This window comes from Gouania willdenowi, chromosome 6 (genome assembly GCF_900634775.1).
Source record: "Gouania willdenowi chromosome 6, fGouWil2.1, whole genome shotgun sequence".
NCBI lineage: Eukaryota > Metazoa > Chordata > Actinopteri > Blenniiformes > Gobiesocidae > Gouania > Gouania willdenowi.
In genome coordinates this window covers 66,667,565-66,694,695 of record NC_041049.1, presented here as the reverse complement: position 1 = coordinate 66,694,695, position 27,131 = coordinate 66,667,565, and the positions used below count along the sequence as shown (strand labels likewise).

Genomic DNA, 27,131 nt, shown 5'->3' with positions numbered 1-27,131 from the left:
AACTACTGAGTAAGAGACTCTTATGCTGGGTTTACGCAGAGCCCCAACACGTTAAGAACGTAAGGAATTTATATTCGGGACCATGTCTTGCAATTCACTGTCACATACGACTCAGTACAAAAAATGAAACGAGTCAGCGGCAAATGAGTCATGCTCTGTGATGCTCAGTCACTGACATGGGCACGTGCTACTACACGCCAGTGTGGATCACCACAAAATACAGCACACAGCACCACCTATTATTGACCTAAATTAATTTTAAAAGACTTGTACTCTTTATTTTTTTAAAATCTAAAATTAGACTAAAACCTTCTTCAGTTTTTGTCAACTAAAACTGAACTAAAACTATCGAGGTGCGTTCACACCCATTGCAACTTCAGCGACTCTGGCAACTGGAATCATTCATTCAAAATCAATTGAAATGATGCGACGTTGAGCAACGTCAAGCGACCTCCCTTCAAGTGACACAAGTCGTGTGATTCGGTAACTGGATCGCTCAAAGTTGAAAATTTTAAACCTTTCAAGTGACTTTGAGTGATGCTGTGTCGCGACATCCAATTCTAAGTATATTTTGAGTAAACTCATCCTTTAATAACTTCCTAAGTTAAACCGTAAGTACAAGTGGCGCTGTCTAAGTGGTGTAAACGTACGGCCTGAGAAGAAGTGTGCAGCCCTCTCAGTGCTTCTGCCGGTTCTGCAGACACGTACTATTCCTCGGTCGCCATGTCACTGGAGCGACCAAAAAGCGCAACATTGTTCAAGTGACTCATCACAGGCGATTTAAGCGACTATAATTGCTGAAGTTGCGCTCGTTGTGAATGCACCTTTACATTTTGACATGACTAAAATTCAGTGACGTGCTGTCAGGGTAGGCAAGGTAGGCAGTGCCTACCCAAGGGTGAATTGATATTTTGATTATTTGTTTTAATTATAATATAATTATAAATTATTTATTTTTCCATTTCCAATAGCCTACAGTACCTATAAGTTTGAAAGTGTTCGCATTTTGTGCGTTTCATAGCCCAAATTACTAAACGGTGCTATTTCCTGGAACAGCTGCACAGTCTCACTCCGCTGTAAGGCAGAGGGAGGCCACGCCCCCTCCCAAAGGCACATTGCTATTCTGCCTACGTTCCCATTGCATGTTTTTACGTTTTTGCGCATGCGTAGTCATGTCCCCAAGATGACAACCATTTACGTCCAAAGGCAGCGTAGAGAGCTGCCTTTGGACTTAACCGAGTAGTAAGTTCACAATACATTAGTGAATTGATTCCATGTGACCGCTGCTGCTACGTTCTCTAGCTAGTGGGCGGGATAACACTACAGGCAGGATGACAGCACCAGAAATGATAGAGAAACTTTTTTTTGAGGAAAAACTACAGCTTTTAAAAGATGAGAGACCAACACGAGTTACCAGACCTTCAGCAAAGGTAAGGTCAGAAAATGTTTCGTACTTTTCACAGTGAATGGTACAAAAGGAAGGATTGACTTTGTGGATGCTCATCACTGAGGCTGTTCTGAGTTGTTGTTGTCATTTTCTCTGTGTTTTTGTGTTTCCAACACAAACAACAGATGCTCTGCCATGTCATGAGATATATATTGTTGGGAGAGTATGGAGGCTATATTAAATAATTGTTTATGTTTCTTTAATGGTGTTTTACGATGTTGATTTTGTTAGTTGGCTAAATGCTTGTTGGGTTTTTTCTTTCTTATTATGAATTTTATATATTGATAAGCACATTGAGATGACTTTGTTGGAAACTGCTTTATACAAATAAAGTTGATTTGAATTGAATTAACACTTGTCAGCAGAAACATATGAAATTGTCATTGGTGGTCTCGATTTGCAACGTGCCTACCCAACCCTAGTGGTCACGGCACGTCACTGCTAAAATGTGACTAAAACTAATAAGCATTTTCATCCATAACACTAAGACTAAGATGGCTGCTAAAAACAACACTGATTCATACACTGAGACAAATTAGTATTCAACACGTCAACATTTCTTGTTGGACTATTGACATAAAATGTTCACTAGATTTAAGTGAGAGTGCAAGTAAATCACACAAACAAAGAAACCAAATCAAATATATTTAGATAAGAAGTCATAAGAAACAAAGTAAAGAGTATGCCTGTGTCTAATCTTTCTGATTATCTCCCAACGTAATGAAGGTATGTAAGGTCTTCTGATACATGGATTCGCTCATGTTTAATGTATTCATTGAGAATGGAGGTGAGGTTGACTGGAGGTGACTGGACGTTTTATCTTTTATTGTGAGCTGATTGAGCCCTCAAAGAGTTAAGCTAACGAATCAGAACAATTAGTGCCACTGGGAACTTATAGTGGTGTAATTTGTCCTTTAACAGTCATCTAGGATGGCAGAGATGAATTAATCTAATTGCATTGTTTGGTTCAGCCTTTGTAGACTGTAGATCCATGTCTGTACATTGATTGATGTTTCTAATAAATGGCTTGCGTAGTGTATGTTAATAAGACGGCGTACAGTAATCCTCTTCTTCTGGTTTATGATTACATGAAGTATGAGTGAGTCTGTTTTAGTGGTTTTCACATTAAAAAAGATTTATACGAAATGTCGGCTGAGGACATTTTTAAAGCAAAGAAACAAGACGATTAGAAACGTGTGGATGAGTTCGACTGATCCGATAGTCAAACCAATCAATCAAGCCATCATGTGTTCATGTCAAACTGTCTACATGTTTATAATAAACACATTGCAGCAATGATAAATGACATACATGGCTTTTTAAATGAAGGGAAGACACAAAATCTCAGGCGTTGCCAGGCGACAGTCGGTGCCTGGAGGCCCCCATACATTTCTAACTAAAGCAAAGGCTGGAAGTGACGTACACATTGCACCATGACATTTAGAAACACAACTCGTGCATTTGTAGTGCAAACGACCAAATTTGTGAACAGAACATTAGTTTGTGATCTGGAAGCAAATCCGTTGAAGCAGAATTATGGATGAAGCATAACTTTAGATACTGATTTATCGCTCACCTGTTTGGATTTTGTACACTCACACGGTGTACATCCTCAGGTCTCAGAGTGAGGTATCAGGAAAACCTGTCATTTATCAGACCAAAAGGACTCATGACTCAGCAAAAATTCAGTCAAATCTGACAGCCTCACTTGTTACACCAAGCGTTGTCAAATGGCATGGCCTCGGGCTTCAAAATAAAAGTCATCAGACTCGATGGCCGTTTTATTTCGAGGGAACCGAAAGTACACATGACGAAGTCAGTTGAAAAGTTGTACTTAACCTTTTATGATTTTTAAAGTTAAGATCTATCAACAGAATGTTTGATTAACTAGTACAGTGCCCGTCAGAAGTACTGTATGTATTCATGTGGGAGCTTAAGTAGAGTTGTCAATTATGGTCAAATGAGTATTGGTGTTGGTGCAGAACTCCTAAAAGGAGACTTCTCCAGCTGGAATGTCCACCATTGTACTTTACTACAGAGAACGTGAACGTGCATCGACTTTAGTCGGGCAACCAAAAGTAACACCCCGAAACAGCTCATGGGGCACTTTGCTTGTAAAAAGATCTCTGATTGGCTAAAACGTCACGTCACGCTCCTGGATTTCAAAACCTCTTATACAGGACCAAGAGAAGATGTAAAAGTTCACTGCCCTTTCAAAACAATTTGGATTACAATATGCTCAAAGGTGATTGTTTTTTTTTACCAAATGAAGCAAAAAATAAATAAATAAATAAATCTTACATACTGAGGCTTTAATATTTACTTGGTGCACCATTCTGGAGCACAGTTATCACAGCTACCGCCTTTACCAGGATTAAAACTGAAATCCCTCACTAGTCTCAGAACCATTGAAATAAGATGGCAAACTCCTGTTGAAGAAAGCAATAAACAAAATCCGTTTTGGAAGGCAGACGATACACGTACCAAGCTGCACCTAAAGACCTGAATGAATTAGGAAAAAAAAGTCCTCAGTGAGAGCACTTAGGGACGCAAGAGTAATCAAACTGTGATATTACTGTGTGATTATCATCAGCACCAGCCTTTCTGACAGTGATCCAAGAAAACAACAATCAGCCCATGCAGCTAAGTGACGAGCAGTCAACTTGATGTGGAGACAACAGTTGCTCCAAATGTGAAGCCTGCCTGCCTCCCCAGTTAAGGTTGTTTTATGCTTTCCGCCTCAATGTGCTGAGACGCAGGAATCCACATGACACAACGCATGTGGCGTACACCGTGCGGTTTGCGCTCCCGAACTGCAGGGGGTAGTGTATTACAAACACGGTACAAAAGTACAGTATAAGTAGTAGTAGAAATTGGAGTTTGTTTCCCTGTGTTTTATGAAAGTGGTGAGCCAGCTCAACTCTGTTAAGATCCTGGGGACATGTTTGCTTCCACCGGGGTCTCCACTGTGTGGCTTTTTTTGCTTTCACATACTGTATCTGTCCTGTAGATTTTTCCAGGTTTTTCTCACCTGTATCTTGTCTTTGCCGAGTGTGGCTGCAAAGTCACACCATGAATGATTTACTGGCTGTCGCGATGATCCTTGCTTGAAGAACCATACAAATGTTTGTATTTTCTAATTTCAGCAACCAGTAGTTCCTGTTTGTCCACCTTGATCCGTGCGGCGCCGTCTGCTTTGTTTGAAAAACAGACGCATGTATAGTTGCACGATACCCACGGTACCCCGCGGTACCAAATTGTAATGATTCCTACTATACTAGAAAGTCTACACTACCGTAGATTATGATACTACCAGTGCCAGTTTCCGCTACATAGCGGGTGCCTCAACTTTCCTCCCGGCTTCTGCACAGTCTAAGCTCACTGCATGCTGCTACTTGCTAGTAAACAAACCAACATGGCAACTTCTGCAACCGAACTACACAGCTGCTGAATGATTGGCCTGTTTGCCTGTAACTGGTGACGTACGATGATATGATAGGCTGTTTCCGCACGCTGGGTCCGCCCGTCTGTTAGCTGATTGGCTGTTTCTACACCAGCATGAAGGAACTGAAGACAGCTCCGCTTTAATAAAAACTTGCTTCAAAACAAACAAACAAGTGGAAGTTCTGTCAGCCCAGAAGCGTGCATGGCTACAAACACGAGACAACACCCTCACCATGGCAGAAGCACCGAGTGCGGCGAGTCTGCCACGGCGGTGTTTTCGTCAGTGGTGCCACTAATTTTGCTCAAAAAACAAACTCCAAAAACAAGGCAAAAACGGTAAAGCAATAGGAGATGGCCGTCCACTGTGCAGGCGCTGCCACCAAGCTATAGGAGCTAAAGGAGGGAACACTTTTTTTTATTCCAAAGGAGGGAACACATCCAACCTCATAAAACACCTGTAACGTCACCCAGATTTATATGTGCGAATACCAGGTTATTATGAGTATGGTGGGCGGTAATGCTCCTTGCTTTGGTTACCAACCACTGTAAAATTACACAGAATAAGAAGTATCAGTATGGACTATGCTCTGTTTATTTTCTCATTGGCTAATATTAGGCTACATACTACATGTACAGGATGAGAAATCAGTTCCTGTTTATGGTTTATTACATAAAGAAGCTTTATTGTCTAATAGATTATTTTTTAAAAGACAGTGGATTTGTTATCCTAAGTTGATTATTTATGTTAATTAAAGATAAATTAATGTGCAAAGGAAACTGAATGGTTATTTCATTTCAACCATATAAATTCTAACTTTATTTGTTTTTTGTTGCTTATTTGCTTTTGTTCATGTACTCCTATCATGCACCAAACACCATTATAAGTAATTAATATGTATTTCTAACTTGTACAAATACATTGCAGTCAATATAAATAATAATAATAAAAAAGGCGGCAGTATTGCGATATTACCCGGAACCATGATACTTTGTCTGGTATAGTATTGTGGTTATGCATAAAACACCCATTAGTGATAACATGGCATGAAAGCTGCTTTTGACCCTACCTTCTCATTTGGCCATGAACAGATAGTACAGTAACTGAAGCGTGTGCAGTTATATATAAAAACAAGCACAATGTATTAACTTATTAATATAGCTCGTTAGATTTGCCTTGCCAGGTATGTTAGGGGTGATGATAGCTTGTCAAACTGTAACTTCAAATTGCCAATGGCAAGCATTAATGTTGAGTCCTGTGTTCGTACATCTGCACACTTCTGGACTGAGATTTTAGATGTTTTTCCAGGAATCTGTTGGAGCCACTCTCCCAGTTTGGGGGTCACTGCCCCGAGTGCTCCTCCTACCTACTACTACTAGGTGGGCTTTGACCTTCCACATCTGCTCCAGCTGTTCTTCAAACCCTTGACACTTTCTTGTGTACCTTCTTCCTGATGTTGCAGGTGAAAGTAATGGATTAATCACATTACTGTAATTGAGTTGCTTTTATGTGTACTTGTAGCTGTACTTGTTGAGTTTCTAAATCAGTATTTCTTTTAATTTCATCATTATGCTCTATAGTTGTTTTTTCACAGAATTCTGAGTATAATGTTGCCGTCAGACAAAGAGGGTACTTGGATTCAGAAATAAGAGAAGGGGGTACTCAGCCAAAAAGATTTGAGAATCACTGCAATAAAGGATACATATTATAATTGTTAAATATAAGATTATATATATTTTATAGAATGTACACAATGATCTACACGTACGACTTCAAAATACAAACTCATTGATCAATGTCCATATGTGTCAATATTAAATTAAAACTAGCTCCCTTTGTAGCCTTAGTTTTTGCATATCTGATAAACACACTCTTCACATGAGAGTCACACAGAAAATGTATGTACGTTGCTCTATTATATCCAGCCAAACAAATGGGGGGGGGAGGCCTTTTATAAATGCTGGCACTTATCCTGCAGTGTTAATACAAACAGTCTGTCAGTGTTTCCCAGTGAATGGAGTCACAATCTCAGTAGATACAAGAGGACAGAGAAGACTTGGACGAGCTGCTTTTTGTTCCCCGTCAAACCACTACGTGTTGTTCAACGCAGGAGAAGCAGCCAAAAGAGAGCCGCAATTTCCATGTGAATACATTCTCCCAAGACGTCACGTGTTAAAAGCAGACTGACACACAAGAGGCTTGAGTGGCATCGAGTACATTGACGTGGGCGCTTTGTGATCCGACCTTCAGCACCACTTTGCCCATCAGAAGCGGGTTTTTATCCACAATATCAGCACTTATGAGTACAATTTTGAGCCCACACTAACAACAGTGGCCTGCAGCTCGGCATCAAGTTGCTATTATGAAGAAAAACCCATTTTCGCAGCATTGCAAAAATCCCACCGGGGACATCAGTGTGTTTTAAATGCCAAACACTCTACGAAAGATCAGAATATGGTCAATTGTTCTGACCATTCACACAACATGGATAAAAATATGCCTCATTATGGGTCGTGATTGCACTTCCACGCTTATTAAAGCCTTCTACGGAAATGTTCATGTGTGATTCAATTCAAGTCCTGTTTCTTCTTTACTCTCTTGATTAAGAGGGAAATGGCTCAGAACATGATTTCAAAGTCCCCATGTCAATGGTTCTCAAACTTTTTTGACTCAAGTACCCCCTTATCTCTTATTTCTGAATCCGCCCACAACATTTTGCACGGAAATGATGATGGTGTAATGACCCCCTACCAACCAGAGACCATTGCTTAAAGGTCCCATATCATGCTATATTTCATCTCATTTGTTCAAAGAACCCCAAAAACATAGTATTTGAGGTTAATTTTCCCAAACTCACCTGTTTTCCAGAGTTTTAGCCTCTGAAAAGTCACTTTCTGAGGAACTCTACACAAACAGGCTGATTTGCGGGATACTTGTGCATATTCATGAGTGGGTGTGTCTATAGACGCGACACTGACTTCCTCCACCCCGCACGATGAGGTAGGGCCAGATATACAAGTGTACAAGTGTAATTTATTCTTTAAAACTGTCATTGTGCCAAAAATAATAATAATGCGTTAATTTCAATTCTGTCATGATTTTAAAAAAGTCAGTACAAACATAAAAAGGGTTTGAAAATTATAATGCATTTTATATCTCTGGATTGGTCTGAAGTAATTAAAAAGATCTGATACAGGTGAAGATTATATATTTATTTCTTTATTTATTTTTTAAGTACATTTTATTGCATTTTTATGAGACGAACCGTTTGTTTTCACAAGGTGTACAAGTTTATGTACATTTTGGGTTAAGGCGATAACGATGGCTGCATTGCTGGCCAAGGTGCCACTGATGCACTGAACAAGTCAACTTTAGGGGTTTGGATTCCACTTGATCAAAGCAACTTAGCAGACAGAGTTTGTCCACTGATATGATCTGTTTGTCCGTCTCTGTGTGTTGCTTTTCAAATCTGAGTGACATGTTCACTCTCATGCATGTAAGGCTTAAATGTCAGCCGGCCTGTGGTGTTGTTTTGTTGAGTAGATCGACCCATGAGGTGCTGCAGTGGGTGAAGTTCTGTGCTATAAAAAAAAATGTGTGACACAATGACCAGAAGGGTGAGAATTTACACAAAGAGCTGCTCACTGACTGCATTAGTTCGTCTGTGAAATACATTAGTGACTGCAGGACCTTGTCTGAGTATTCCAGCTATTAGCATTACCAAATCTTGATACACTTATATAAAAATGTGCTGCTAGGAGGTTCTGGCTGCTGGGTTTGATTCCTGGTGCATGACTTTGGACAAATAATATAAGAGAAATCATTTATTCAGATCAACCTGGCATATGGAGGAAGGAATAAAGTGTTTCCTTCTTATATCTTATCGTATTATAATAAAAGTTGTACAAACTAATTGCTCTTATAAAAAGGCCACAATAATTCAACAATGAAAAAACTTTATTGAAATTCCAAAGTGTGCAATGAAATTCGGGCACAGATATCATAAAAAGACATAAGCATATTTTAAAATAAATGATTACAAAATATAATAGATAAGAATAAAAAATAAGGTATATATGCATATCCATATATACACATTTACATACCTACACATGTACATGTATATATGCATACACATACTGTAAATGCCTATACATATACACTGTGGTTATTGCGGTCATGTTGTCATTTATTAATCCCTGATCTTGTCGCAGTGATGGGCCGTGCATCCAGCTAACTCATTAGTCAAATACGATATATATGGTTGCAGCCAGGTCTTCGTGATCAACACAATGCAACAATGACTGAAAAACTTGTTGGCTGAATTCTGTAGCATCAGTTTGACAATTTTGTTTGTCAAGGACCTGGCATTAGAGAGGAAGAAAGTGGGATGTGGCAGCTTGAATGTTGTCTCTTTAGCCGTGCAAGCGCAGCGGCCCTGCAGCTTTCCTCTTGAGCTTGGCACCGGGGAGAAAAAAATCAACAAAGACTCCTGTCCTGGCTTTGTCATCTGGGATGCTGTGGGAGCGTTGGTAATCAAATGTAATAGTCATCCCACAGCATAATCCCAAACTCAATAGATCCTGACGACTGTTTGTAGGGTTTGCCCGACATGAAGCAGTATTTCCAAGCAAACACACCAAAAGCGACACAACAAAAACAGCCCTGCCATCACTAGTGACAAATGTAGGAATGAATGTTGTGTTATTGGAGAGTTTTCTGATGTTTTAGACTGAGACTCTGACATGAATGCACATATGACTCTGTGGTTACTGCCCTAATCAGTGGCTCTCCCTCCACAAACTCACACAGACAGCTGCACAGTCACAGAGATCTGCGGAGTCTGTTCCGTGCAAGTATATTTGGGACTTTAGACTGTTGCTTCTCTTGCTGGAATGTCCACCATTGTACTTTAATACAGAGGAATTGAACGCGCATTGACTTGAATCGAACAGCCAATAGTATCACCCCAAAACAGCTTGTGATCTCGAATTAGCTGAAAAGTTGCGTCACGCTCCTAAACCTCATATACAGAGCCAAGAGAAGCTGTAAAATTACAGTGTCCACTCAGAACACTTTGAATTACAATATGCTCAAAGCACGCACGCACGCGCGTAGCTGCTGCGCGCTGGAGTGTGAGTGTTTGGTCAAAAGTCTCACAACACAAGCAGTAACAGTCTCCACAAACACCAAAAACAGACACTAGGTTTGTCAGAAGTTAATTCGCTATGAGAGGATCAGCAAAGTCTCCGTGTCAACACAGAGCAACGGACTGAAATATTTGAAAAACCCGCCTGTGTGCTTACAACGTCATACTCTCTGATTGGCTCATTTCGCTGTCAATCAAAATTGAATTAGCCTGAGACAGATCATCCAATCATCATCCATTATTCCAGCGTCCGGAACAGACAGATCCAGCCCACTGCTCCATAGACCTCCTGTGAAGCCCGGCGTCCGATGGGCGGGACTAAGTGCGTCATAACCGAGCATTTATCAAATGAGCGTCTAGTTTGACTGCAGTGGATCAACCCCTAAATCCTGTCCCATTGAAGTCAATTGAAGCTGAACTTCACCACTGTTTATTAACACTGTGACGCTGCTGATTCTGAACTATACATACATGTGTTCTGTCATATATTTAGTCAATGAAATGTACACACAACACTACATATTTGACCACTGATTTTAGGGGAAGCTGAGGTTCCCTTGTAGTCTTAAAGCATCCGCCACTGGCTCAAAGGTGATTTTTGATCAAATGAAGCAAATACATACTGCAGCTTTAATATCATATCAGCAACTAACAAGGCAGAAAACGTGCACAAAATACTTCTTTAAAATATGTATAACGAAATATTTACATCAAGAGTCTGCAGTGAGAGAAGGAGATGATCAACACTCGGTTCATACACTCTAATATTCTCTTCTGTTCACAATGTTTTGTGCGCAAATTATATCATCTCACATGAGTTTGAAAATGACTGGAAGTCCTTTGAAGCTGTAACCAATTAACACATTACAGCACAGGTTTTTGTGTCAAATTTTTGGACATTTTGTGCGTTGTTCACATTCTGCTGGCTGGAAAAGGGAAACAGTGCCCTTATTGGAATTTAATCAGCTCTGAGTGACCTTTACTTTAACTACCCGCCCGTGCTTTTGATGCCGATTAAAAATGAAAGAGCTGCTGAGAGACGGTCATTTAGAGAAGGAGCTGCAGGTGATGGCTTTTATGTGTGTGTGTGCATGTGTGGCTGAAAAGATGTGCTAAACACTCCGAACACAAAGGTCTTGAGACAAAACAGTTTTGTCTTTAAAGGGGACATATCATGCCAAATCCACTTTTTTAGCCCTTAAATGCATTTTGTTGTATATTTAGAGTGTTTAGAAGTACAGAAAAAATCAAATTAGTCTCTTCAGGTGCTCCGTATATATCTTTATATTCTGTTTTGCTCATATTTTTCAATCTGTTTCGATTTTTCTATTCTCTATTACGTTTTTTGAACTATTACATCACAGTATTTGCAGCGGAACTGCCAAATTAGTACATCAACTCCAGGTCCAACACTTCGAGCAATCCGCCATTTTTATTTCTCGCTTTTATTTTGTAGTCCAAGCTCAAGGATGCAGAAGTTACGAGAGGATAAGTCAAAATGTTTGGTTGTTGGATGTAGTAACCCACACGCTTCATTACACCGTCTCCCAGCATCAGAACCTTTTCAAAGTGCCTGGTTGAGTTTTATTTTTCACGGAAATGTACCTACATCTGTGGGTAAGGTCATTTTTGTGTGCGCGCAGCACTTCAAGGATGACTGCTTCAACAACCTCCGCCAGTATAAAGAAGGATTTGTCCAAAGACTTTGTCTGATTGAGGGTTCAATTCCTTCTATCTTTGGAGACGACGAACAGAGCACTTCGGTAAGCTGTAAATAACGCTAAAAAGTGTGATGATAAGACGTCCCTGTCATTGTTTTGTTAGCATTAGCAGTTGCTTAGCAGTTGCACCGTCTTCAGACTTCATATGTTAGCTCTGTGTGCTCGTTTTAGATCCTTGATGATATGGCCTACGTGATTTAATTTAAGTCTAAAGTTTTCATTAGTTATTTCATTTTGCCGTTTTTGTCTTTGAAAAGACTATTAAAATGCATTTCATGACGTTAGCTTGGCGCTAGCGTTAGCTCTGTGCTTGTGTTAGCTCACTTGTTAGGGTTCTGCAGGTTCATCATCTTCATTTTCATCTCGCTCCGCCGGGTCAGACTCTGGCTGTAACGTGTAAGGCTGGATGGACAAGTCTTCTGTTGTTGACATTTTGTAAATAACCTCTGAATAAAAAGTTTCTGCGCCGCTACATAGCCGTATCTCTTCTATCAAACTACAAAAATGGCTGAGCAGGGTGGAGTTGAACTGAGTGTCACCTGAAGAGGGGGCGGGGTATGGCGTGTCTCATTTGCATTTAAAGAGACCGCACCAAAACGAGTTGCTCTCAGAAGCACATCAGAAAAGGGGGAGAAAAGGGGTGGAGCTATAATAATGAGGAAATCAGACCCAAGCATTGCAGTTCCGCTTTATATAGACCACAACTGTATGATTTATATGTAAAAAGGAAGGATTTAAAACCATGATATGTCCCCTTTAAGGTTTAAGGTTTTACTTTAATGCAATAAGGTCAAATAAATGAGACCATAGACATCATATACGTAGAAACGTACCAATTCTAAATCATACTAATGGTTAAAATCTGAAATTAAAATCTTTTGATTTCCTCACTTGTCTTTAAACCACCTACAATTTTCCAATTTGCCTAATACCAAAAATAAATCCTATGTTTCATTTTCTGCAGTTTCTCTGAATCTCTTTAGAGAAATATGGGTTATTTTATACTACTGAAGGACATTTTTGTTATAGTTACTCCTTTGTGACCATTTGAATAATTGCTTTCTGGTCAGGAAAAAGCTTGATTTATGAAAATTTCCCTCACTGTGAGGCATTGGCCATTAGGTTGAAAAGTTAAATCTTGTCTAAAGCTGCATATGCTTACGTGACCCAGTTGATGTAGTCTGATAGTTTATCAAAAATGTTTGCCATTAGAGCGTTATTGAATTAAGTGTTCACAAATTTTATCTTCAACATGCCCCTTTTATAGTTTCCCAAATTAGAGAAGAAATCAGTCAGGCCGTCGTCTTCTTCCTCCTCACCTGTGTGTGCCGTGCAGCTGCAGCCGAGGTAGGGGGTTTACCGGGCCAGCCAGGCGGGCCTCGCTGACACTGCGGGCCCTGAGGAGCAGTCTGCAGGAACGCCCTCCGTCATACAGGTGGAGACGTGACCGGGGGCTTTCTGTGATCCACCTGCAGGGGGAGTCAGGCATGGTCAGCTGAGAGAGCTTGTCCTGGAGCAGGGCCAGGATTATTGTATTGAAAGCAGAGCTGAAATCCACAAACAGGATCCTGACATAGTTTCCTGCTGAGTCCAGATGCTTTAGGATGGAGTTGAGGGTCAGGTTGACAGCGTCATCAAGAGACCTGTTGGCTCTGTAGGCAAACTGTAGGTGGTCCAGGAGGGGGTCTGTGATGTCTTTGACAATGAGCTGAGGATTCTACCAAAACTCAGTAAGACAGAGGAGGTGTTTCTCGATCAAGTAGCCTAAGTTATGAATTGAGTTCTTTGATGGTAACATTGAACATGACGCGCTTCCCCAGGAGGGGAGGAGAGGAGAGAGGGAAGCTGCAGGGTACCTGGTGCAAGGTTCAAACGTCAAAGTTCTTTGTGCGGCCCTCAAGGGATCGCTCTCAACATGCCCCACCCCGTCCATCGTCTTGCCTAGACAAAGGGGCATCTAGTCACATGCAGCACAGCAGCGTACAGTATTCATAACCATGTACTTAACACAAAGCCGTTGAATCATGCACGCTTCCACCTGCAGTGTCAGAAAGCCGTGGAGGGAAATGAGCGCTAATCGCCATACTGTGAGTCCTTTCTGCAGGCCTTTGCTCTCTTGTTTCTTGGAGTTCATTGTTGGGTCCACGTTGCACGACTGGAATTGCTGCAGCACAGAAAAGCACTTAGTGCTGTCTAATTAAACACATGCTTGATACTTAGATATAATGATGCCTGTGCTAGTAATAGTTTATTGCACAGATTCAATCCACATCAATGTAACCACTATACTATAATTGTTTCTGCTTTGTGGATAATTACAATAATTACTGTTCCAATCCATCTATGAGCAAAAAGCAGTAATGCTCAATCAGCTCATTTTAACACTCTGCTCATTTAGTTTTAATTGTTGCAAAAGTCCTTTGATTTAAGGCAAGACAAATGTATTTGTATCGCGCATTTCATACACAAGGCAACTCAATGTGCTTTACATGATCAAAAAGTGCAACAAAAAACTTTCAACAGCTTAAAATCAATAAGAACATTAAAAAAAAAGTGTCACTTTGATTTAGTGTCATATGGAGCAATTATTAGTGATGTGTGTTGTTGTTTTTCTGTTTAAATATCGCATTGTGTTACAAATAACGCACACTTAATATTGTGTGAGTAAAGGTCTGCACTGTTACATTATGAAGTCTTTGGTTTTGAAAAGTACCTGATGCCTGAGCTGTATGTCCTGTTTTTAAAGGACCTGTGTGTGTGTGCAGATGTTGCCGCTCTGCAGCCATAAAACCCACTGACATTGAGCCAGATCTGTTTTCTGTTTTTGTTTTTTACCTTATCTTCCTTCGTTTTACATCCCCTTTGATTCTGGAGGACTTGCATTGATTGCTGCAGGGTTCCCTCGACTCTGTCACACTGTTAACTATACATATATATATATTGCACACACCGGTCTGAAAACTGCAAATTTGAGCCAACAAGAAACTAATGCTAATTGAAGTATGTCTGTTGGCCTTAAATACAGCAGAAGTAGCAGAAAACACGTTTAAAAAGTTAGTTTATGAATATAACCAAGGCAGGAGAGACCAGTGCTGAAATCCTGACATGACTCTTCCTGGGAATGTTTGTTTAGCTTTTTCTCAGCTTTGGTCAAAATAAAAAAATTTAAAAAATAAAACGCAAGTAGTAAAACTGTACTCAAATTCCTAAATATGTCATATGTTGCCTAAGGGTTTAGTCTGTACTGTAACAATATGAAGTTTTTGGTTTTGAAAAGTACCTGGTGCCTGAGCTGTATGTCCTTATGTGGCATAAACTGGCAGAGAATGAGATTAAACCTGAATCTAAATGTTAAATCTAAATGTCACGGGTGAAACTAAATATTTAGCTAATATGCAAATTCTGAATAAAAGCTCATTCCGGAGAATTTGCATATTTACTAAATATTTAGTTTCACCCGTGACATTTAGAGTTAACATTTAGATTCAAATTTAACATTTAAATTTTGATGTAACATTTAGATTTAGATTTCAGTGTGACATTTAAGATTTACGTTTAACATTTATATTTAGATTTAACATATATATTTAGATTTAATATGTAACATTTAGATTTAACATTTATATTTAGATTTAATATGTAACATTTAGATTTAGATTTCAGTGTGACATTTAAGATTTACATTTAACATTTACGTTTAACATTTATATTTAGATTTAATATGTAACATTCAGATTTAACATTTAGATTTAGATTTAATATGTAACATTTAGATTTAACATTTAGATTTAATATGTAACATTTAGATTTAAAAAAAAATATCAAAAATTTGCTGTTTATTTTAGCATGCGCAACTTTAAAATTGGCACCCCATAGTCTGCTTCTGAATATTTACGTATTCTTTTATTTCACTCCTGATCATAAGAAAAGGAACCTGATATGATGGTGTTGTTTATCAATACATATATATACTGTATATATCCACAGAGACAACTTGCAACATCAAATGTTTTTTAATGAATTTTTTTAGAGGTTCATAATTCTAAGCCACAACACAGCACAGGTAGACTGAGAAACCAAAGACCAAATCAGCAGCATCACAAACATCACTACAGTAACACAAAACACACATCATAGTTTAGAAATGTGTGATTAAAACACACTTTAATCCACAACCAACCAGCAGCTCTCCAGGGCTAAACAGGAATAAAACACATGCGCGCTCACATGCATACACTCTAGCAAGTCAGAGGTAACAATCTATTCAAATGTTTGGAAATGTTTACACGAAAGTCCGCTTCTAGCCGTTTCTGTCGTCACCACAGAAGACAAAACAGCAGATCTGAATACAGTTGTTGGACAAAACCAGACAGTCAGAAGGTTCATTAACTCTTGTTGTTATTGTGCTGATTTGTACAATAAAATATTGTCCAAAATTAACTTGAATATTGTTCACCTTTGAAATGTATAATGCTAATCAAATGTGTACATTTTAATAATGTATTGTATCCACTAAAACACAAAGACCATTTTCAGCCCTGGTATTAACTAAAAATCATTATTTTTTGTGGTCATTGATTTGTGGCCTCTAAAATAAATTGATTCCCACATACAGCTGGCATGTCTTTTAAATAACATAACATAATTCTTTACGTGTTATATCAACACAACAAAACCTGCAAAGATTACATACAATATTGTTTTTTTCATGTACAGTACACACAACAGCACAGTGAGAAAACAATCATTCAACACATGAAAGTTTATAAAAAAAAATAATTAAAATAACAGGAACAGAAATCTGAGGCGCTGGAAAAAAATTCTGGTAACATGAAAGTTATGTTTTTGTGTCTGTTGCTTCTCAGTGTTCTTCAGATGCATGAGAAAAGGTACAATGTTAAAGTCAGTCACACTTCTAGGAAATCAATCTGTCCATTTCGGAAGCAACACTAAGGCCTTGTTTACACGAGAACGCTCACGGGTAAAAACAGCAAAATATTTTCCCAAATTTCCGTATCGTTTAGACCAGCGATTCTCAACTGGTGGGTTGCAGACCTGTACTGGGTCGTGGACAGTTGGTAAAATATTAACAAATACTTTGTGTCTCTCATGTTGGTCTTGTCTTTTGACAAACATGCTGTAAAATCCATGTTGAAAGGAAAAATATATGGATTTATGTTTTCAAAAATATTATTTATATATGTGTATGTTTTCAACAGCTATTTTTGGAAAAACTGAAATTAATTGGTTGAATTGTAAAAAAAAAATGGGTCCTGATTTAATGACCGTGGAAAAATGTGGGTCCCAGGGTGAGACCAGTTGAGAACCCCTGGTTTAGACGGCACCGCGGTTTTCATGAGGTAAAAACGCAAGAATCCAAGACCACCTTCCAAAGTGGAAAACCTGGTGATGCTCCACTGTCTCGCCATCGTGTAAATACTATAAGCGGCAAACTGCGATTTCTCGTCGCAAACAGATGACATCACAAGCACGCGTCAGTGAACAAAACACCAAAATGACTACCGAGCTACAACTAGCCTTAGCTGCAGTAAATGCAGTACAAGAGTCGTGTCAGCAAGTCACGACTCCTATTGGAGGGGGGAGAAGAACAGAGGAAAACCCTTCTTCACATCCACAACGTTTCTGATGGACCGGAGAAGCAGAAGAGGGATTGACAGGAAGTAGAGAACAGAAGAAAGGTTTTACGTTGCCACCTGGCGCGCACCTTACATGAATTAATAAGGGAGTTTCACACACTGTAGCGTTGTCTTGTGCACGCAGAATTCCACCTCAACACGCTCGTGTAAACGCGGAATTAAAAGTGGAAACAGCACGCCACTTTCGCGTTTTGGTTTGAGAGCATCTCCATGTGAACGTGGCCTAAGTGTGAACTATTTTCACCTGCTGTTGTGCAAATGTAACAGACAACAGGTGGAAATGGGAGGCAATGAAACAGACTGGCCTTCCCGTTCCCAAGACCTGAACCCAATCAAGCAAATCTGGCACATTAAGTTGGAACAGACAACAACAAAATACACAAAATGACACCAAAAATACAAAGACATGATAGAAATTATTTTGATTAGAACATGAACTGAAAACACAAGGGTCAGTCTCGGTCCCATATCGTGAGGGAGATGATAAATCTATTCAGGAGGCACAAAACACTGTTTCATTCCACTTATTTACAAAATAAGGTTGTTTAAAATGTGTATCACTCATTTATTCCATCATTATGATCTATAGTTGTTGTTTCACAGAATTCTGAGCAAAATGTTTTAGTCAGACAAAGGGGGTACATGGATTTAAAGGTAAAAGAAAAGAGTATTTAAGAGTGTTTGAAAACCACTGCACTAGTGGCTGAAACAAATGTCACAGCCATGTAGGGAGACGTAAAAGAGTTCTACAAAGACACAAATTAAAGGCAAGTTAAATTTAAAGAGAATGCAGTTGGAAGGTTGTTTTCTTAAATCCTATCGCAGGCAAATCAATATTTTTCTGTTGGCATTACAGATTTTTAATGGAGCCAAACTCAAATTGGTGTCACCATAACGACCAACAAAGACGTGTCATGAAATCTATCTGTTATCGTTTTGCATACCTAATCATATGTAATCCCATTTTTACTATGATGGACATGATTTCCATTAAAGGTCCAAACATTCATGACGCTTGATTCGTTTAGCATTCAGTTAAACAGGGCGAGGTCATGGCTACTATCCATTGAACATAAATATTATGCATTAGCAGAAGACCTACAGTCACAGCTCGACTTCAAGAGGAGAAATTAGTTTCATTAACAGACACCAAATTAGTTTTAGAGCCAAAGCATTTCCTTAAACTGCTGTTGGGAAAACAAATGATGAACTGTGATATTTTGTTGTTTGTCGTTTATCATTTTCAGGCTCCAGCGTTTATGTTACGATTTTTCTCCATGCTAAGCGCAGAGGAAACAGTGACACATTTATCGTTAATTAAGACGTATCACGAATAGGAAAAGGCGCATCAGAATGGACACAGATAGACGAATTATTTTCCTTGATTGTTTTGGTCAACCATGTGCAAAATATGCACTTTATCCACCTTATATCCACTCATTTTAAATGTAAAGGGAGATGGGTTTGATTATGAAGAAATATAGTGGGTGCTGGCACTCTCCAGTTACAAGCTGATGCAGCTAGCCAATGGAACCTTTCATTTAAATTAGCCTGCTAATGCTAGCAGTAGGAAAATGTAAGTCATGCTTGTTCTTTAAACTATAAAGACGAGACAGAATGGTAGATACAAACTCATAGAAACACACAGGGTGATTTTACTCTTGAGTAGCTATAGCTAATGCAACCTTATGTTTTCTTATGATTTGATTAGCCTGTTGTTTTTTACAGTGAGGAAATGTACCGGTAAGTCATGCATGTTATTCTATTAAATATAAGGTCAGGACTCCAAACTGAGCGCATTTATGACACAAGCTTTTGTGCAAAAATGTAAAAATGCACACACTAGAGTTACGCATCAATAAACAAAGTAGGATCTATTAAAGTAAGCAGCAAAGTACACCAAAAAAAGACCTCAAGGGGAATACATTTGTTACATCAATAACAACAAAGCACTGCACGTTATTATTTACAGGTTTGAACAAAAGAGAAACACTAAAGAAGATAGTAGGAGTTTTAAAGAGTTACTCAGAGAAGCTGCAGTATAATTGCTGCATTTAACATTTTCCCTTCCTTGCTTCTTTATTATCGGTACACAGCTACAGCAGCCTTCATGGGACTGAACTGCCAATCAAACAGGCGGAGGATATTGTAATTAACAAAAAGGACAGACAGGATTTGAGCTCCTTTGATATGTCCTCCTTACAATGCCAGACATACTGTAAGCGCGTCCCTATGGAAGAATATTAAACCAAGACAGAGGCTCTCCAATCAGCCAATCCCCAGTGAGAACGCTCACCGCGCTGATTCCCATCAGAGGAAGACAGAAGCAGAGAATAAAAAGATGTCTAAAAGAATCCTTCATTGTTTGCTGCACAAACTAGTGTTAACCACGTATTTATCTGTAATTTAATACATTTACAGTTACAAGGGGTTCTTTTCAACAATTATTACCATTGGCACTGTCTCACATTAAACACAATACAGAAAAACGTGTTTAAAATGCAAAGTAATGGAATAAATTAGATGTGAATCCATAGTCTTATTGATCCTGCATTTTTAATTGAATCTCTGTCAATGTTCACCAGGGTTGGGGTCAATTACATTTTTCAATTGTTTTAATTACATTTTCAATTACCCATGTTTAATTACAATTCAATTACGAATACAATTGCTAAAGTTTAATTAAAGTTAATCACAATTACTGAGCCTGGAATAAATAACCTAGTAAAAATCATCTGTAAAATGCACTAAAAACAAATCATCTAATTTCTTTCCTATATCTTGGTTACCTTGTTAGGCTTCCTAATCAATGAAAATAAAGGTTTTAATATTTTTGGTGTGGGTGTCTTCCCTGTATACCACTCAATTTGAATTTTTTTTTTTTTTTTTTTTTGAAATGGTAAAATGTGGGAAAGCTTGATATGAAGCATTTTATTAATTGTTAACTACATGCATAGAACTGTAACATGGTGCCCCGGTTTAGTGTTAAATTATAATTGAGAATTGTTCACCGCAAAGAATGAGTTGTTCATAACGGTATGACTATGAAACTACAACTCAGAAATGGAAAAGTCATCATTCTGATCGACTTCTGTTTTTTGTTATTTACATATCGAAGCACAACATCAATGCTCTCATTTTACATCTGAGATGAATAATTAAAAAATGTACACTATCAACAAATAAATACATGTGTTATCTACAGAGTTACAACTCCGCAAACTCTGAGTTTCTTTGTTGGCTTCAGATGCATTTGCGCCGATACATCGTAACAATCCACATTAAGAATGCTATGAAGGACTGAAACGCTAATCCAGTGTAAACCTAGTCTCAAACCAGAAACCAGTCTTCAAAATGTAAAATTTAATGGTAGAAACCAGAGTAAAACTGGTTCTGTGTAGAAAAAAGTCTCTCTCTGTGGACAAAGAAAAGCATCGCCCACACTTTTCATTGCAGTTAGTGTTTGTAAAGTCTACTCTTTTTTTTTTTTTAGCTTTTTACCAAAAGTTGTATCTACAAAATAATAATAATACTTCAAACAAAGAACCAGAGCTGTACATTTGGCACAGATTTGTAAACATGTTAGTTTGAGCAGTTTTTAGTTTACTTTACTTTGTGGCGTTTCTCAAGGTAAAAAGTGCAAAAAGAGAATTGATCGAGAACAACAATCACAAAACTACCTGGTCTCTTCACCTTCTTTCTTTTCTTTAAAAGTTTGTCCGATATATTTACAGTACAAACAAGAATAAAGGGCACCAGAGAAAGATGGTTTACTGTATGTGGAGTATGCATGTTCTCCCTGTGCATGTGTGCCTTTTTTCCAGCTTCAATCTACAGTCCAAGTTTATTCATGTAAACTTGAAGATGCAAGTTTCTGTTTTGTTTTCATTTCTTGATGCTGTTATTTTCATTTTTTAACATGATAGAAATGAAGAAATGAAATTAAAAAAAAAGTCCATAAACATGTACGTTGGTTTAAATAGAGTCGAGGTAAATGGGTGTGCGTTTGTCTCTGGGTGTTGATGTCCCATCCAGGATATACCCAGCATAGTGCCCAATGTGAGCACCAACAGATCCCAGTGACCGTGTACAGCAGTGATTCCCAACCAATGGTACGTGTATCCAGGGGGGGACTGGGACAAAAATTCAGCCCTGGCATTTTGTGTCCGGACCAGCCCACTACATTATCAGTGACACCAGTCAGTGATTCTCAACATGTGGCTCTTTATGTCTTAATTTTCATTATTATTCCCCCAGAAAACCTTAAAAGGGGTAAACTTTTTAAACCCTTTTTTACCTATTTCATTTGAACGTTTTGCTACCTTTGTCCCATTTTTCCCCCTTTTCAATTTTTTTTTTCCGATTTTAGCTCCTTTAGCCAATAAATATAATTTTTTCCTATTTTTTGTCAATTTTTGTAAGTACTTTGTGAAACTTTTATCAATTTTTTGTCCTTTCTTTATTTTTTTGTTTTGCCACTTTTCATCCAAACAGCAAACTTTTGCCCAATAAATACCACTTGTTTCCTTTTTTCAATATATTTAGCCTCTTTTTGTTCCACATTTTTGCACTTTTTCACTATTGTTTAGCCATTTAAGCTACCCTTTGTTAATAAATGCCACCTGGTTTGTCTTAATTTGCCTATTTATTGCCCACTTTTGACTGCTTTTGGCCTATTTTGGTCACTTTACACTCTTTTCTTGCCACGTTTTTGCCACTTTTGGACCATTTTTGGCCACCTGTTACCATGCCTGCCTCCACTAACTCGTTAAAAAAAAGTAGCGGACTGGACCCACCAGGACGATGTCCCGTGTGCCAGATGGCCCGTCCACCCCTGCGTGCATCCATTAAAGTTATAAATAAATAACAGAATAAACTCAATGTTGACATTTAAAGACTCTGATCTTCATGTTTTCTACATAATTCCAACAATTTGAAAGAAAACTTGGTCCATAAATTTGGTTCATGATTTGATCAAAAGGCCATGAGAGTAAAAAGGTCGGGAATCGCTGCTGTACAAGATAAATTGGGTACAGAAAAATGAATAAATAATACAAACAAAATGGCAACACTAGAGTATTTACAAAATATTCAAAACGTCTTGTTGTGTCACTGATCTTAGGTCAGTTCCCTTCCTCGTTGCAGGTTGGCGAGGTCTTGACTGAACCTCTTCTAAAAGTAACCGGACTGATCTCACAGCAGTTGTCCGCTGCTTTCCCATTGGCCGTCGTCATATCCTGATGAGTTTCTAGGTTCTGCTCTGTATTCATTTTGCCAAAAAAAACCTTGTTCACCTTCTTGTCGGTTCCGTTGCCGTTGCTGTTGTGATGGTCCCGAATGGTGCCAAAGCCAGACTGCATCATAGACAGCGTCCTCTGGTGTCCATCTGTCCGTTGGCAACGGTACAGCCCTCGAAACGCAGAGCGAAACTTCTGAGACATGGCGTTGTATATCACAGGGTTTATAGCGCTGTTTGCGTAGATACATGTTCGGCAGAACAAGAGAAACCAGTCATCCAAATACGGCGTAGAGACGAAAGAGTTGATTAGGACGAGGGTCCGGTAGGGCATCCATAACAGAGCGAATAAGATCACCACCACAGCCAGCATCTTAGTCACCTGAAGGAAACACAAACAGGTCTGTTAGGGCTGGAACAGGGAAGATATTTATCAAATACTGGCACCATGACCTTCTAAAATAGAGCAAAAACACCAGCAAAGTTACACCATCAGTTAATACATTTATCAAGGCTCTACACTAACTTTTCCAGCTAACTTTTACTTTTTTTTATTTGAGGGGGGGTACAGCATAGCCACACATGCTGATGAATAGTAGCTTTGTAGTAGTACTGTAGTTTTGTATGAAGTAAAGATTGACAATGACTCCAGATATATTTGCTGAATGTTTTCAGGTTTCAGTGTCATTATTAAGTTGTGGCTGAAATAATAGGTCATTTTTTTAATCAAATTTTAAAAGAACAAAAAATAATAACAGTAAAGCATAACAACAGGTTACATGTATTCTGTTTTTTATTTTGCAGAAAGGCTGTACTTGAATTTACTTAACAGTAGCATAACCAACTTAGCATCTGCATGACTTCACCCCATGGAGTTAAATTTAGAGGGTCCAGCTCTGATAGTGGGGTCTCCTAACCCTCTTCCCCTGGTCAGGGGTCTGCAACCTTTACTCTACACCTCATCTCAACTGGATTAAAGTCCTCCTGGAGCCAAACAATACCTTCTAAATGAAGACAATACAGTGTATTAAATTATATACTATTAAAATTATATAGAATAATGTTTGATTTTATTTGATTTCATTTTTATTGATCATGCAAATGGAAACTTCTAAACTGTTTAAAATAAAATAAATTGCATCTTCAAATTCTTACACATCTCAGTTTACATGAACACAATGTTATATAAAGTTCATGTATTTGAAAGGCTACAAAAAGTAACTTGAATTTGATAACACATGATCATTGCATTGAAGTGTGGGGAAGTGCCTGCAAAACATACATCAATCCAATTTTTCTTTTACAGAAAAGAGCGATTAGAGTCGCCAGTGGAAGTGGATACAGAGACCACACTAATCCCTTATTCAAACAACTAAAAACACTGAAATTTAATCAACTAGTCTTCTAAAAACCATGTATGAAGCTCATCTGGAAAGTTTCCTAAACAATTTGCAAAACAGATTCACCAAGAGAAAAAGTAGATATGAACTAAAAGGTACTGAGGTTTTTACAAAACCCAGGTTTCAATCGGCTGTAAAGGAAAGATGAATCTCAATCAAAGGAATCGCCCTGTGGAACAGTCTGGATTGTAAAATTAAAACTTCTAAGTCCATTTATGTGTTTAAAAAGCAAATTATCAATGTTACAGAAATATAACACTGCAGAGTAGCAGATCAACTTTATTTTGTATTTTGTGTTTTGATTAACTTTATTTTGTATTTCGATTAACTTTATTTTGTATTTTGTGTTTCGATTCACTTTATTTTGTATTTTGGGTTTTGATGTCTTGTAATTGATAAGACGGCTGCGTGAGACAGCTCAAAGGAACTGGAACTGTAAATAATCTTGTGTTGATAGGGGGCAGACATGATAAGTTTTTACTTCTTTCTGCTCCTTTTCATTCGTGTAAATGCTGTTGTTGCATTTTTTTTAAATGAATGAAATAAATAATAAAATGAAATGAATAAATGATCAACACATGCTAATTGTTCATTTCTTGCCACACATACTGTAAAACATGCATATTGAACCGTCACATTGGTGGTTAAATGAATCTGTTCCCACACAGTTAAAATCTCTATTTTCTTCCAGAATAGTGTTTTATTGGTTTAGTTATTTTACCAAAATAAGGTCACCTATACCCACTCGCGTGGATGCGACCAGATGAAATTTTCACTCGCACACACTGAAAAAATAGTTGCATATGCGACCAATTTGGTCAAAGTGTCGAGCCCTGTTTATATAAATTTTTTAAAACTGTTTACATTCATATTTAGGTGTGGAAATGCCAAATTTGTGCATGTACCAGTACAAACAAAATTAGTAAAAAGTAAAAATTTTGACTTCAACAAAACACATAATATCACATACGGAACGTAATCTTTCTTAAAGAGTAACTAAACCCCAAAACTGCCGAATACAAATGTATTTGGGTATGAAGTAGTGCTGTTCATTGATTCTGGTCCAACTCTCAACAAATATTTCAATTTGGATATTTTGTTGTAAAATGTCAGTGACTGCCCTCTATGGGTTGAAACCAGGCTATTACAATAGATTTTTGCTATTTGCTGAGAACAAGATCATGTGACGTCTTGGGACCATCTTGCATCACAAACAAGCACTGTTAGCCCCGCCCCTTTTATAAAAACTAGCACATGGGGGCTCTACAATCTGTGGTTGTCAGTCTTCTCAGAGCGGCAGGTAGCCTAGATCACAGCCGACTGTATGTGCTCGCTGGGGGGGATGAGCTGACGGCAGCAGCCGCTGCTCAGAACAGTAATTACAGAGTGATACGTGCATTCATGTCAAAGTCTCTACAACACCAGAAAAATCTCCACTAACGCAAGATAAAGTCCATACATTTGTCACTAGTCTCTAAGGAGAAAAAAGTCAGAAAATATACCGGTAAGGGAGGTTGAATTTTGGTTTTGGTTTTAAAATGGAGCGGACAGAGGATTCTACATACTGCAGCTTTAAATGCTGACATAAATTCTGATAATATGACCCTTGAACCAGTCCTATTTTTGGTGATAAACGTTGCACATCTCTAATCTAATCAATTGGAATTATCATCATTTAGTCAGACAGTTAATTTAAGCTGTTTGTTCATTTGCAAAATGAGCCAAAAATGAACCTGATGAGGAAGGAAGGTAAATATTAAAACAAATGATGTGGTTTACACACGGTTTTCCTCAAGAAGGGTGAAAACAGGTGCACAACACACAGCAGAACAAGGTGACAGTAATCAGTGGATTTCATCACACTTTTAATTAAGCAGTGTGACCCTGAGAACACGCAAGAGTGAATGCATGGATAACTAGTCAAGACTTAACTTAATTATAAGGATGGGCATCACTTTAAATGACCTTCTACGGTACATTTGTTAAAGACGAGATTAATCTAACTTGGTCAGAAGTTCTGAAAATGTTGGTGTTATTACAAGGTAATGGTGGAACCCAAAGCTTATGATTAGTCACTTGTATTTATTGTAAGGTTTAAAGGATCGAGTAACGGCATCCCATGCACTCTCCAAACAAAACTAGTAACTAGACTTTAATATGAAATATGAAGTATATCATCACAAAAGTTAGAATGCTAATACAAACCCTTAAAATGTTATTGAGTAGTATCACTGTGGCCCAGCTGTGGTATTTAATCACAAATAACCACCCCCATCCCACCCCACGCTAGCACTGCAGCACGGTTGCCATGGTAACAGCTCAGATGTCTATGAACCCCAGTGAGAAAGCGGGATGGGCGGCTCAATGTGGGTGAGAGGAACCGGTCAGAGTCTGTAACACTGCACATCCATCCTTCCATCTATACTTTATGTCACACAGAATGGTGAAATTAAAATCGAATTAAATATTATGTTTTATACTTGGTTTTATTTATTTCGAACGAACTTGATGAAAACGACTGAAAAAATCTCAACAGAAATCTCTACAAAATAAATAAATAAGTAAATTTCAATATAATACATTTGATTCATTCAACAAGGGATAGAAAGAAGCCTAAGCTTGTCGAGTCCTATTTTTCAACATTAATAACTGCACAATACAATGAAATAAACTAAATTGACATTACAAATAAAAACTCCAATCGAGCTATTAAGAAAAACAGTACAAAACCAAACAACATGCACAGGCACCATCAACATCTGTCCTTCATTTCTTTACTTTTCAAAGATATATTTTTTGTACATTTTTTTGAACTGCATTACATTCATACTTCATTCCACCGCCACCACCCCACAAACGGAAATACACATACTTATTAAGTATTTCAAGTTTAGTTTCCCTCTAAAGTTATGAACCCCCTGTCTGTCTGTGAACAGTTTTTGTATGTTTACAGATTTTCTATTTCAACACATTTGTATTCCACTAAAGCGAAGGTTCTCAACCTGTTTGATTAGATTAGCTTAGACACACTTTATTAATCCTTTGGGAAGGCTCCGTCAGGGAAATTATATTTCCAGCA

The 27,131-nt window shown here is 38.2% G+C and overlaps 1 protein-coding gene across 2 annotated transcripts in view; it reads right to left on the bottom strand.

Moving 5' to 3' along the window:
- Positions 1-21,928: 21,928 nt before the first annotated feature.
- trhr2 (thyrotropin releasing hormone receptor 2) overlaps positions 21,929-27,131 on the bottom strand; it is a 28,376-nt gene continuing 23,173 nt past the window's right edge. The window contains exons 6-7 of one of the 2 annotated variants that reach the window (XR_003674292.1): positions 22,163-23,034; positions 21,929-22,115 (exon numbers count right to left, since the gene is read on the bottom strand). Coding sequence is in view for 1 of the 2 variants with exons in the window: in XM_028450160.1 (XP_028305961.1) it covers positions 22,540-23,034 (495 nt within the window). In the remaining variant the exon portion in view is untranslated. Of the gene's footprint in view, positions 23,035-27,131 lie in introns of both variants that reach the window. The other variant, XM_028450160.1, reaches the window with a different exon arrangement.